The sequence below is a fragment of the Parasteatoda tepidariorum genome, chromosome 2, assembly GCF_043381705.1.
Source record: "Parasteatoda tepidariorum isolate YZ-2023 chromosome 2, CAS_Ptep_4.0, whole genome shotgun sequence".
In the NCBI taxonomy this organism is placed as follows: Eukaryota; Metazoa; Arthropoda; class Arachnida; order Araneae; family Theridiidae; genus Parasteatoda; species Parasteatoda tepidariorum.
In genome coordinates this window covers 104,333,187-104,347,519 of record NC_092205.1, presented here as the reverse complement: position 1 = coordinate 104,347,519, position 14,333 = coordinate 104,333,187, and the positions used below count along the sequence as shown (strand labels likewise).

The 14,333-nt window shown below is 30.6% G+C and overlaps 1 protein-coding gene across 1 annotated transcript in view; it reads left to right on the top strand.

Moving 5' to 3' along the window:
• LOC107438912 (mucin-3B) overlaps positions 1-14,333 on the top strand; it is a 104,768-nt gene that overhangs the window by 24,783 nt on the left and 65,652 nt on the right. Inside the window, exon 2 of the mRNA XM_043052865.2 lies at positions 5,983-6,096. Coding sequence (XP_042908799.2) covers positions 5,983-6,096 — 114 coding nt within the window. The remainder of the gene's footprint in view (positions 1-5,982; positions 6,097-14,333) is intronic.

Sequence of the window (14,333 nt, the reverse complement as noted above, 5' to 3'; positions counted from 1 at the left end):
GTCACATTTCAAAGGAATTCGGTATTCGTGCGGTATCTGTTCTAAAATGGCTAATCACTCCATTAGAGTGACGGTGAATGCGATTAGTATTATTCAATCATTAGACAATAAGCCACTTAAAATACAAACCCAACCTCTTATCGAGATTTCCTTAATGGATTGACAAAGCTATGCTTGGAACAATAATTCTCAGTAGGTCTAGTTATGCAAACTGGCTTCAAAATATGGATGGAATGTTCTAAAACTACATGTAATTGTTTATCGTGCACAAATAATTCAACCGTATTAACTGATTTAGTTAACTATAAATACCTGCAATACTTACAAGTATTTTAAAATGTTTCTTAGAAGCCAAACGTTTTTTCGATCTCGACAGGATCATGTCTGTTCTTTAGTTCTGTTCATATTTACTTCGATGAGAACATTTGCTTAAAGAAACTATGATTTTCAAGTAAAAAATACATACCCAAGAATAATTTTTAATATAATATCGTATTAATAATACCTTCTCATTGCTAAGCAGGTTTATTTCTTTAACTAGAATATATTCCTTACAATATCGAAAGTTCCTGAATTTATCAACATTTTTTTAACACCGTGATTAATACTATTTTAAAATATTGTAATTAGTTATAGTTGTTGTATGAGACGAATACATGCGATTTCTATATATATACAGTCATTCAGTTACTCTGGAGACGTCTTGAATGTAGCGTGTAGCATTGTAACGTTCCTACTTTATTGTGGCTTATTAAATTTAAAATAGAAAAATGTTTGATATTCTTTCTTATGCAAACGAAAACAAAATGGTATCTCTTTTTTTAAAGACACATCCAAAACACATCGGAAAAATATTTGTAAATAAACAGAAAAAAATATGTACATTCTTATAAGAGTTAAAACCTAATGCCTAAAAAATAGCTTTACTAAATTTAATGATATAACAAGAGAGGCACATTTAAACCTTACATTCCATAGCTTTAAGAATCATTTAACTTCAAAAATTAAAATGAATAAAAAGTAGGAAATAAAGCCTCATAACTTTATGTAATTTAATTTTGTAAACAAAGTTTTTTGACAAAAATTTATATAAAAAAAAAATTTAAGTTTCAATAAAAATCATTATTTAGAAACTAAAAAACGTAAATTAAAGAATGCTTACGAAACAAAAAAAAAATTCTTTTTTGTCGCCATTTTTTAGTGCTACGAAAATGCTTCTTTGGGATTTGCCAAAAACAAAACAAGATGCAATTTCATTTTCTCAGAAGCGAAATATTTTACCGAAAAAACGAAAATTTACCAATTCTCATAACATGAAACTTTATCTTAGTAAATGTACGTTTTGGAAATATTATTTTATTTGAAAACTTATTTATTATAGTTCATATGGCGACAGCATCTGGTAGGTGAAAGAGAATAGAGTTTGTTTTGAATCTATGCTAAACTCTATATCTGCCCATTTTCCACCGAAATCCAAATGATTACTTTGATTATAAATAAAGTGTTTTATTTTATGATTTGTCGCAAAAATTTTAAGTGTAGATTGGCGGCACTTAAAAACCGCCAAATCTGTAGCTGCGGTTTCGTTAATACGTAAGTACCGAATTTTTATTCTATATTCTTCTGCATCATATTACTTCCAACATTAGAATATGCAAGAAGTATACATTAACACATAATGTTACACCAATTAATTTTTCAAGAAAAAGTATTTTAACAACAATTTTTATCAAAAAATTATAAACTAAAAACGTAAAATAAAGAATTCTTAGGATAAAAAAAAACGATTTTAAAAATTCCTCATATTGAAATAAAAAAACCTCCATATTGTTTCTCTTTTTATTCTTATATTTCTTAATCAGATGTAAAAAAGCATTCTGTAGAGAACTATCATTAAATGAGAAAAAAAATAGTTACAAGCAAATTTTTTATTACAAAAATCATAACACTTACCTGATTTATAATTTCGGAGAATTCCGAAATGATATGTTCTTTGTTTGAAAACTTTATTCTCAAATAATAGATACATAGTTTATCCCTTCATTACTTTTAGATAACATACTACACAGCAAAATTTTATAGTTGTATGATCTTGATATGAATTTGAATATGTAGCCAAAAACAGAATAGCTGAATTCTAGTTGAAATTATTCTATCAAAACTAAAAAACACTTACCAAGAAAACGATAAAAAACATTTTAATAATCATCACAAATGATACTATTTCAAGTAGTTCGGATGATTCTTTAGTGTTGTTTTCCGAATTATATAGATACAGAAATATCTACTATTCTATAAAGTCGAAGAATATTCTTTAACTATTACACAGTTCTGTGTACGTTCTGAATTCGCATTTATTCATTGGAATGACGAAAGCAATGTTGACTTTAGTTTAATTTGTAATGGGGGGTGCACTTGGGGTTTGTCCCATTGGCCACAGAAAAGCCAGAATTGCTACTCTCTTCTCGTTACCCAGTGGGCACCGGTGGCGAAGCCACAGCGGTGGAGCAGCGTCGCCCACGTCACACAACCACAAACCCGTTTATAGGGGGGGTCACATTCACACACAAAGAGGAAAGAACATAGAACACAGAGAGAGAACGAAACATCCATGCCCTCAGCAGGATTCGAACCCGCGGCCAATAGTTCCGCAGTCAGACACGCTAACCACTCGGCCACTGGGTTGGCAGTGTAAAATGGTTTCAGTTACATAAACACAATAAAGTTGAATAGTATCACCTGATAATTGTGATTTTACATAGAATCTTAGAGTGCGTCTCATAATATATAGCCAGTGACTGTATATCTGAAATAGCTATTGTGTGTAGAGTATAAAAATTCAATATTTAGTGCTTAGTATCTTAAGTGGTATTCTGTGTACACTATGTAAACTAAAATAACATTCTAGATTTCTCAGTACAAATATGTAACAGTGTTTTTTAATTTGGGAAAATTATTTTACATTTGGAATACTGCTCTATGTTTGTTCACTTCTTAAAAGATAGCCTTTACATTAAGTAACGATGTCTCCGAAGCATTGAGTGTCACGGATAAATAAGGAAATGTCGCCTAATGAAGGAAGTGTGAGATTCCAAAATATATCCATTGAATTAAATAGTTGTTGTCAGTCACTCAACCTTAGCCTCAGAAAGTGTTTTACCTTCTTTCTTTTGAAAATGAACTTTTGCTTTTCAATCAATGAATGAGAAGAAAATATTTCATTTAAAATGTCAAAAATTTGCTCTATATTAGATTACTATTATCTATATTGGGTTTCTTTCTATAAAAGTATATATAAGGTACTTATAACCATTATGAATGATTTTAATTAACTTTTATACAGTCGCTTGCCATATTATGAGACGCACTCTAAGATTCGATCTAAAATCTTAATTATGCAGGTGATACTCTATAACAGCTTTATTGTTTTGACGAGACTGTTTGCACTTGTTTACGAGAGTGTGTCAATGGGTTCAATTTTAGACGATATATAATGTTAATTCGACGATTGGATGAATGAGACGATATATTACATAAACATAGAATATTTATTATATCAAGCATTATATTAGAATATTGTAATTATTAGATCAAATTATGAGACGCACTGTAGTGTTATTTTAATAATGACATGCATTGCACGAGTGTATAGGCAATACTTTTATATTTAAACATGCATGTCATGGGTTTTTATGCTGGAGATTTTTTTAGATACTTCCTATTTGCATTACTATATTATTTTTGCTAACGCATTGAATTACAATGTGAACCCATTGATGACGTTAACAAGTGCAAATCGGTTTAATCCGCGTTAAAACAATAAAGCTGTATACAGGGTGTCTCAGCTAAGCGTTTCAGAACTTCTAAGAGGGAGAGGGGACATCTTGACGACTCGAAGTCATATAGCAATGTGGGGTCGGAAATGCTTTCCTGAAGCAGTGACGTACACAGAAGCACCATAAAGAAAAGAGNTAAATATAGAATATTTATTATATCAGGTATTATATGAGTATATTATAATAATTAGATCCAATGATGATAAGCACTTTAGTGTTTTAATAATGACATGTTTTACACGAGTGTATAGGCCATACTTTTATATTTAACCATGCATGTCATGGGTTTTTATGCGGGATATTTTTTTAGATACTTCCTATTTGCATTACTATATTATTTTTGTTAACGTATTGAATTACAATGTGAACCCATTGATGACGTTAACAAGTGCAAATCGGTTTCATCCGAGTAAAAAAAATAAAGCTGTATAGAGTATCACCTTATCATTAAGATTTTACATAGAACACTATAGTGAAGTCTAATAATTATGGCCGCAGGGAGTGTAGGTCAGAATCTCCCGGGGAGAACCAAACCGTTTTTATAAATGCTGAGATTGTGTTATTTCTTCAATATATTGGACGTGTATCAGCGAACATGAATCAGTTGAGAGCGAACATTCGTGCCAGTTCAAAAAACCGAACGAAAGACAACGTTTTACACACAAAAAATAATTTATTCATCCGTAATGTATCTCTTTCTATAGATGTCTTTGAAGCTTTTAAGCATAGTATTTGAATTACGTTTTATGCAGAAATCGCGTGTTTATTCTCTAAAAGAGATTTTTCTTTGTTGATAAGTATGATCATCTGATCCTTTTTATGCCTCATAGTATTTGTCGAGCAGAGAATGATCCCATTGAACAAGTAAAGACGTTTTATTCGGATTTCAAAATTAACCACTTCCCTTATCAATTATTTTGAACAAAAAATTTCGAAAATTCAACATATTGTTTTAATTTCATTCATAAATACAAGGAACTGAAACAAAGCACAATACACAGGTTCCAAGTTGAAATTTGATTTTTTTTAATAGTAAGAGAGATTCAATTTAAAATCAGTTTACTATCCCCAGTTATCTCGGGCAAAATGAAACAAAGTTAAATATGAGTCTTTGTAGGATAGTTCTTAAAACACAAAGTGATATTTTTCAAACGTCAGTGAAGGAATACGGCATTTTTTTCTACTCTTTTCTCAATGTAAATTCATCAACCATTGTATATACAATGGGTACAAGAGACGAGTGCAGTCCAACAGCAAGACTCACAAATAAAACTTGGCAGACTTCCAATCACAGCAGATTATGTTGTTTGCTTCCGGCCGAGTAAAAACGCGATAAAATAAAATGCATCGACAAATAATCTGCCAAGCCCGAGTTTTCTCGGGATGAAAAATATTTGCAATGTATACGTACCCGAGTAAACTCGGGATAATTAGGTGAAGTTAAATGAATTTCTCTCAGTACTTCTCCACACACATTTCTTCTACTACCGGGGGCGCATATCAAGATTTTTTATGCATGCAACAGCAGTAGGGCACGAATTTTCGAATAGAATTTCAATGCAGAATATTTTGAAGCAAGTCGTTCTACGTAGGGGCAACCAATGTACATACAGCGAAGTTTATTATACCCATTTTGTCTTTCCCGCGTTGCTTTTACGCATCAGATTAGCAGTGATAATAGTATTTTAACAAGCGGTTTCAAATCATGAAAATAAAAGTAAACAGCTGTTAGTAAAAAAAAACATGCGCAGTGATTATTAATTATTAGACAAAACTTAATATTTCAAACATACTTTCTCAGTTTTATTATGAAATGCCAAATGCATTGCACGTTAGTGAATCTATGAAAAATAAATTAAGCACTATGTTTTGAAGGTGCAGTATTAGCATTTATGCACGAATCCATGGGACATTAGCTAATCTTAAAAGCATCAGTGACTTTAGTGTGGTTACGGCTATATCAAAAAATTTTTATTATCTTTGAGTAAGAGACTCGGGTAGTCGACATCCTTTATTTTGTATCAAGCGCGCAAATGTCTCAATCATTCATTTATTATTAATCATTGTTGGTGTTATTCATCTGTAATGGTAGAGTCATTTTTTGAAGTGGCATGCTTAACATATTTCATGAATTGTGCTTTTTCAGGTCCGTCATGTGACCCAAAGACAGAATTTGCATGCAGAGGAGATTCTCCATCTTGCATAGCATTATCGAGGGTCCGAGATGGTTCTCCCGATTGTCCAGACGGATCAGATGAAGGTCAGTTCACATCATTTTGTAATCTCTCCATCATATAATATTTTGTAACCATCCACTCACTGAGGTGCAATTATAGAAATTAATGAACGGATGTACAGTCCCTGTGGCCACTCTATTAGACTCGCACTCCAAGATTCTGTGTAAAATCTTAATTATCAGGTGATACTCTATACAGGCTTTATTGTTCTTACGAGACTGTTTGCACTAGTTTACGAGAGTGCATCAGTCGGTTCAGTGAGACGATATATAATATAAATTTGACGATAGGATAAATGAGACGATATATTATATAAATACTGAATATTTATTATATCAGGTATTATGTTAGTATATTATAATAATTAGAACAAATTATTAGACGCACTGCAGTGTTTTAATAATGGCATGTTTTGCACGAGTTGATAGGCAATACCTTTATAGTTAAACACACATGTCATGGGTTTTTATTCCGATTATTTTTTTATACACTTCCTATGTGTATTTATTTTTAACATATTGCATTACAATGTTAACTAATTGTTGCACGAACATAAACAAGTGTAAGCCGGTATCAGCCACGTAAAAACAATAAAGCTGTATAGAGGAGTATCACCAGAAGATTAAGATTTTTCGTCAAATCTTAGATTTGCGTCTCATAATATGATCAGGAACTGTATTGACAAAAAAACATCTTCACACAATGTTGTCCACTGTTTTCATTCAAAGGAATATTTCATGTTTTTGCTATGGATTCTTCTACTTCTATAACTAATTTTCTTTGGTTTTTATTCAGTTCGGTATTGGGGAAAAGTTTCTAAAATTCACTTAGTTAGTCTTTATGGTTGATATGGTAAAAACATTATTGCTGGTTTTATACGTTTCTTTTTACTGCTTGTTTCACCATAACTATAATATTAAAAAATTTTGATGGAATGAATTCGGTTTTGAAATCATCATTTCGGTTCACCAAAATTATAATATAAACAATTTTGATGGAATGAATTCAGTTTTGAAATCATCATTGTTGAAATATTGTGGCATTTATCGGGAGTCCATCCCGAAAGAAAAAGCATTTGAACCATGGGTAACCAGTGATCATAATAATAAGGCGATCACAACTTTTTTTGTTGATTTTTAATTTATTTTTTTTACTTTGATCACGGTAAATTTCAATTAAAGTCAGAAAGTCATTCTAGATTTATCTGAAAGCATTATTATATACTTGTTTCCGTGATCTTTAAAGTTAATATTTTTACAAATTTAATTCATTTTCTATCCACAAATTTAATTCACAGCACCCATCTAATTTATAGTTAAGTAGAAAAGGAATAATTCCTGCAATGTTCACTATTTCTGCTTCCCTACGATATTTAGACAGAAATAAAATTTAAAGACAAAAGTGTCTGTATTATGACAGGGAATTTTGAAGGTCTGAATATGCAGGTTTATCTTACGCGTTTCGTGTCTAAAACAAGTTTGTTCTTAGTTTCCTTACGACATGGAAATGCGACACTGTTCCATAAACGGCAAATCAAATGAGTAAGACCTATCATTGTTTCAAGCAATTAAAATCATTCGCTTAAAACTATCATTTATTATCCCATTACAGCAAGAGATGCTTTCTGAATATAAATGACTCAAATTTCAAACATTTTCCCCATTCTTACTTAATAGAAGATTTGTCGTTCTCCTTAAATCGGATCGCATTTCCTGATTAATTTAATTCAGCACTCAACCATCAAACGTGGACAAAGCACTGCATAAAATACGATCGAGATTTGATCCCTATCTCAACGTACGTTGTATTTTAAGCTTCGTAAAAATACAATAATTTCCGATCGTACCGTTTTACTGATCGTTTTTTGAAACGGTGCAAAAGAGGAAATAACGAGATGAAATGGAGCATATCATTCGAGGCTTATGTCTTTAATCGTAATCGCTTGAAACATTTTGAAAATTGCTCTCTTAAACGGAAGAAGTATTACATACTTATTTGCTACATTTTTTAGGTTGATTATGGAAATTTGAAGAAAAATACAATAATGCTCGTATTTATTTTTGACGAAAATGTATCTGTGGTTTGGCTATAAACATATTTGTATATAGAATATTTATCTGTCTCAGTATATACTTTAAACGATAACGACTTTATTATGCTTTTCTTTTTAATGGGTTTATTTACTTTTTTTTTCTTTTAGCAGAAAAGAGTTATTGTTTATAAATGAAATGCGGGACATTCCGAACGAAATATTTATTTTGTTTTCACCGAATATTTTAAGGAATGGCATTTTGCGTTGAATTTTTTGTTAATAGTGAGAGAACAAAATGTAAATACGATAGTAGGTATTAACTTTTGTACGAAAGCGTATTATTATTATTACTTGCAAGAAAAGGACGAGAAATGATCAGAAGATGTACGGCCATCTTCTGCAAATACAAACACCATTGAAAAGCTCTATTTTCATAAGTGGCGGTAACGGTAAAGGTTCGCGTTGGGTCAAGGAAAGAGAACAACAATGGAGTGTTATTTTCTCTGGAAATACAAAAAAAATAATTAAAAAAAAAAATAATTACAATTTTTTACATCATACAAAACTAAAATTAATCAATTAAATTTAATGAATGAATTAGTATTTGAAAAAATTGTATTAACATCAAGTGTCATCCACCACAATTTTAAAAAAGAAATCAATAAAAAAGTTGTGATCGCCTTAGTACGATCACTGGTTAACCCATGGGTGCAAATGCTTTTTTCTTTCTGGAATGGACTCCGTTAAACATTTCAAATCATGGGTCGCACAAACTGTTTCCATGGATGTTCATATCCTTGCCTATGTACGTGTTTCACAAAATACTTTTCCTTCTTCAGCATTCTTTATTTATCTTAAAATCTACCGTCAATCACAGTCATTATACGTTAACAATAAAAAAAGAATATAAAAATACTTTAAATTATTATGATGTAAATACATTAAAAATGTCCGCTAGTGAAAAGAAAAACAGCAGCGGTCGTCATAGCGACGCAGTTGAAAAGTGTGTGGACGTCATCAAATCCAAACCAAGACCCATTTTGTCAATGGGTAAAAAAAAGGTTGAAGGGCTACATAACGACGTTACATAAGTACATAGGTATGAGGGCTACATAAATGCGGAGAGTAGTTGAAGGTCATGAAGGGAGTCAAACGCTATCTTGGGCCCCTTGCATTCGTTCATTTTTCATCGTCGAGTTGTTGTTTTTGTTGACGTATGCCTGTTTAGGCTGAGGTTGTGCGATTGTTCTTGTTTTCCAGTGGCGCCATCTATGGCCAAGAATTCGACTTCTGCCACACCATACGTCATACCCGTTTATAGGGCGGACCCATTCATTCATCCACAGATCGTAATTTTGACCTAAATCAGAGAACGATCGATCTCCAATCCAGTACCCCCAGAGGTTTTGATTTGTTATGGGAACATGGAGGACTTCTGCGACTCGACAGATTTAACGTGCATCAGTCACTTTACTGAAGTGACGGTCTTCGGCCGGCGGGGTTCGAACCCACGAACTCTCGGACATGGGCCCAGCACCCTACCGACCAGGCTATGCCAGCCCCAACTGTGTTTTTTTTTTAAATTTCAAGCAATTTTTTTTTCAAGTTAAGTTCATAAGCAATTGCTTCAATGCTATGATCCATTTCAGTAGGTAAAAGTATGAAAACATCCCTCCACCTTTCCAAGCAATAATGGTCCTTGAAGTCAATTTAATTTCAGGTAATAATATAAATAAAATGTTTTTATATAAATCAAACTCAATCCCAAAACTATTTTTGCATAACATTACTAGAAAAAAAAATGGCACGATGAAGGATTCCGTTAAAAATAAATAAATAAAACATCATATTGTAAAAAAATAAATAATAAATTTATAAAAATGCGCTTGTTTATATCTTTCAAATCTTTCTTTTTCTATGAAGATTCCTACGAAAAATTCCTTTTCTTTAATATTCTAAATATTCTTAACAATACAAAAAGTGAACAAGTTTCTCTAAGAGTGAATAGAAATCAGAATAACTAGGTGTTGTCTTTTATGCATCAACTGAAGATGGGCTTTTTTCTTCACAACCCATATTTTGTTATTCAGTTGATATTATTCCAAATGCTACTTCTTTTATTATCTATATTATATTGTTGTAAAAAACGATTAATTCTAAAAATACTTTTTTAAATTTTATTTATTTTTTGACGAAATATAAAAATCAAAGCAAACCTATAAGCTAATGAGCCTAAACGTATATTACTTAAGTACCTGAATCTAAAAACTTCGCATCGACATGAAGGATTTAAAAAAAGGAAATATTTTCTGCTTGCATATTATTTAAAAATTCAATACTTGAAATAAGACAAGGGCGTCTTATTTCAAATTGTTTGAAGAAAAAAAAACAAGTAAAAGTTAACAAACCGCTCGAAACATGAACTGATATTTAAATTCTACAACGATTAAGCGTATCGTTAATTTTGCATTGGAATTTTTTTGATTTACTAAAAGTATTCATCAACCAGTTTTTATAATTTAAAGGAATCAATACGAAAAATTAGTACTTTTAAAATCAGAAGAATCATATAAAAGCAATTTAGAGGTTTTATTGGATTCATTGTATCAACTTTTATAAAATTCATTTTTCAAGTTTTTGCTAGATTATATTAAAATATTTTTTAATTAATGTATCATTGAAATATTTTTTTAATATAAAAGTTAAGCATTCACTTATTTTCATAAAATAAAAACAAAATAAATAAAATAAATAAATCTAATCGTAAATAAAAATTTGTGCGAAACCTCTTTCGTTGTATAAAATAAGTATTAATGCATTTTTAATAGTGTTTTTTTCTGCAACAATATTGCTTATCTAATTTAAAGATATTCAGCAATACGAAAGCATTTTTGTAGCCTTCACATAAAGTAATTGCACTCAACCTCTAGTAAAGAAAAACCCAATAGTTTTAAAAAATATTTAGGTTCAAAATAAATAAATAAAATGAAAGAAGTTTTTGTCCTATAAATTTTCCCGATCGATGCGGATCTTTAAAAAGGCAATTGAAAAATGGACTATTGAAGAACAAAGAAAATTCCATGAATATATTTTATTGGAAGGAATTCTAAAGAAATTTTATTAATTACAGTTACCTTTCTTTAAAGGATTTCGTGGTTTACTCTCGTCTGTGACACACACTTTATTTTTAGATGAAAAAGATGAGTTCTAGATAATGACTAACTTATTTTAAGTGTTTTGACGCTCATGTTTATTTTTTATAAATAATCAATCATGTAAAATTTCCAGACTCTGTTTAATATTCTCTAACTCTCTAATTGTCTTTAACTCCCATATGTCTTTAATTTTTCTTTGTTTTATTCTTCATTTTGAACTTTTTACTTTTCTTAATGATCTAGAACATTTTATATCTAGATGAACATTCTTTAGAAGCAATCAACGTGTCATTTATTGAATGGTGAGAATCAGGTTTTTAATCTGAAAAAAGAAAAAGGTTCAAGGATATTACAGTTACCTTTTCCAATCGAAATGGCAGCTTTTTAAAGATTTGGCACATTAAAATGGATTTCTTAAATTTCTTTTTCATGATCATACATTTATTGAGAAAAGAAACAAGTTAATTTTTTATTTTAAAGTCATCTTTTTGCATTAGAAAAAAAGTTTTTTCTGCCATATTTTGGAAAATGTTTTTTCACTGTCATAACTGTTAGTTATACAGTAGGAAATTTGGAACATTTCTTAAAAAAATGTTTATTCTAAAACTAAAATCTGATCGACGTGGTTTTTAGTTTTAGCGTCGTTTAATATCAAAGTCGCCTGCTGGTTTCTTCACCTGCTTAATTCAGTATATCGAATTTATCGTTGCTCTACAACCATGAACTCTTAGTTTTGAAAATGTAAAACGAATCTAACTTTATTTTTATTAATTAAATTATTTATTTTCACGATTTTCGGATTATTATTCTAGGTAAAAGAAAGACTAATTTTTTGCAGTCTCTGAACTAATTTTTTGCAGTCTAAAGATTTAAAAAAAAAAAAGACTTGAACTTTTTTTTTTTAAACTTTGAATTTGTTTCGGATAATTAAATTTTTTAAATGTTGGTTCTTTTTTTTATACAATGACGAAAAATAAACAAAAACAACATTCTGCCTCTTGAATGCAACCAACGGTCAAATGTTTTCCTTCTATTCAACTATTTTTGTTTAGATTTTAAATCTAATTATAAGTTGAAAATTGAGGTTTGAAAAGTGTACTAGAACAATCCCCTAAAGTTGGTATGAGAGGTAAATAATATTCTTTAACAGAGGATAATTATATGCAGGAATCTACCTAAACTATACAGTGCAGTACAGTATGAATGGGTACCTTTTCATAGATGAAGGTCGATAATAACTCTCCCCATATGGGTGACCTTCGGACGTGATATGTACTTGCCTACCTTGACAGAATCTCCCACTTCGATCTGAACACTTAAATGGATGATCCACATTGAACAGTTGACTTGCAATATGTGACTGAGACATTATCCACCTCTTCGCGCTGTTGCTACTCAGTCTCCATCACATACAACGCATTCACTCGACTGCTAAAGGCAACACAGGAGTAACCACGACCGTGAACTTAGTACAGCTCTCCCGATCAGCAAAAGTACAGCTTTTCAGGCTTTTCACAGAACAGCAATGAATCAACTAGTGGTATCCGTTCATCGAAATCTATCACGGATATAATTCTGGTAGGGGAGCATTGTAGTGTGTTTACCAGTGCAAAAATACAATTCCAATTCATTAATATGTAAGACATTAAGACTCGATTCTATGAAGAGTTTCATCGATGAAGGTTGACATTGTCGATAATAACTCTCCCCGCAAATGTTTTGTGTATTTTTTTAAAAGTATCATACTACCCGTTTTGCAATGACTGTAACCATAGATTTTTTTTTTTTTTTTTTTTTTTTTTTTTTTTTTTTTTTTTTTTTTTTTGTAATTTAAGTTCACCTAAGGCAGTGGTTCCTGAACTTTTTTGTCTCGTAGACCCCTTACCATGTTTTTCGGTTTTGGGTTACCTGATATTGAATTTTTGTAAATTCATCAACTTCAAATGTATTTTTGACAGCTGGTATAGTGTGAAAAACTTAAGAAAGTAACACAACTTAATTTTATACATTTATTAATTAAATTCAAACTAATTTAATTCCTAATTTAATTTAATTAATTTGGAAATAGAATAAAATAGTGTTCTGTAAAACCCGTACTCCACTACTAATACACTCATGGACAAAAAAATTAGCGCATCAAGCTATTGCGCACAAAGCTTAGGTGCGCTAATTTTTTTGTCCATGAGTGTATTATAATAGCGGAAATAAGTTTGTATGTAAAACCGTAGTAGTGTATTGTCAGTCTGTTTATTACGTTTTCATGTAAAAACTAATCAACAAATCTCTGCGCTGCTAGTTAAGGAGTTGACACAGGCTCAGGCTGGGCTACAATTTACCGTTGAAAAATAAGTTTTTGTTACAAAATAAAACCTTAAACGCAGAGAAAATGAAAACGTACGCAGGCTAGTTTATAATAATTCAGTTTCATATATCATACAATAATCCTACTAACTTATCTTTTAATAAAATTTTTACTTCATAACTACTTTTATAAATTGTGTAGATAGATATATGTCTTTATAGTATAATGTAAGCAAATAGGTACTATCAGTGTATGTTGATTATTCCATTCATGAAATGCCAAAATTAAAAGCCACTACCGGTTAATATGAGATCCGNAAACTAAAATCTGATCGACGTGGTTTTTAGTTTTAGCGTCGTTTAATATCAAAGTCGCCTGCTGGTTTCTTCACCTGCTTAATTCAGTATAGCGAATTTATCGTTGCTCTATAACCATGAACTCTTAGTTTTGAAAATGTAAAACGAATCTAACTTTATTTTTATTAATTAAATTATTTATTTTCTCGATTTTCGGATTATTATTCTAGGTAAAAAAAGACTAATTTTTTGTAAAAGACTTGAACTTTTTTTTTTTAAACTTTGAATTTGTTTCGGATAATTAAATTTTTTAAATGTTGGTTCTTTTTTTTATACAATGACGAAAAATAAACAAAAACAACATTCTGCCTCTTGAATGCAACCAACGGTCAAATGTTTTCCTTCGATTCAACTATTTTTGTTCAGATTTTAAATCTAATTATAAGTTGAAAATTGAGGTTTGAAAGGTGTACTA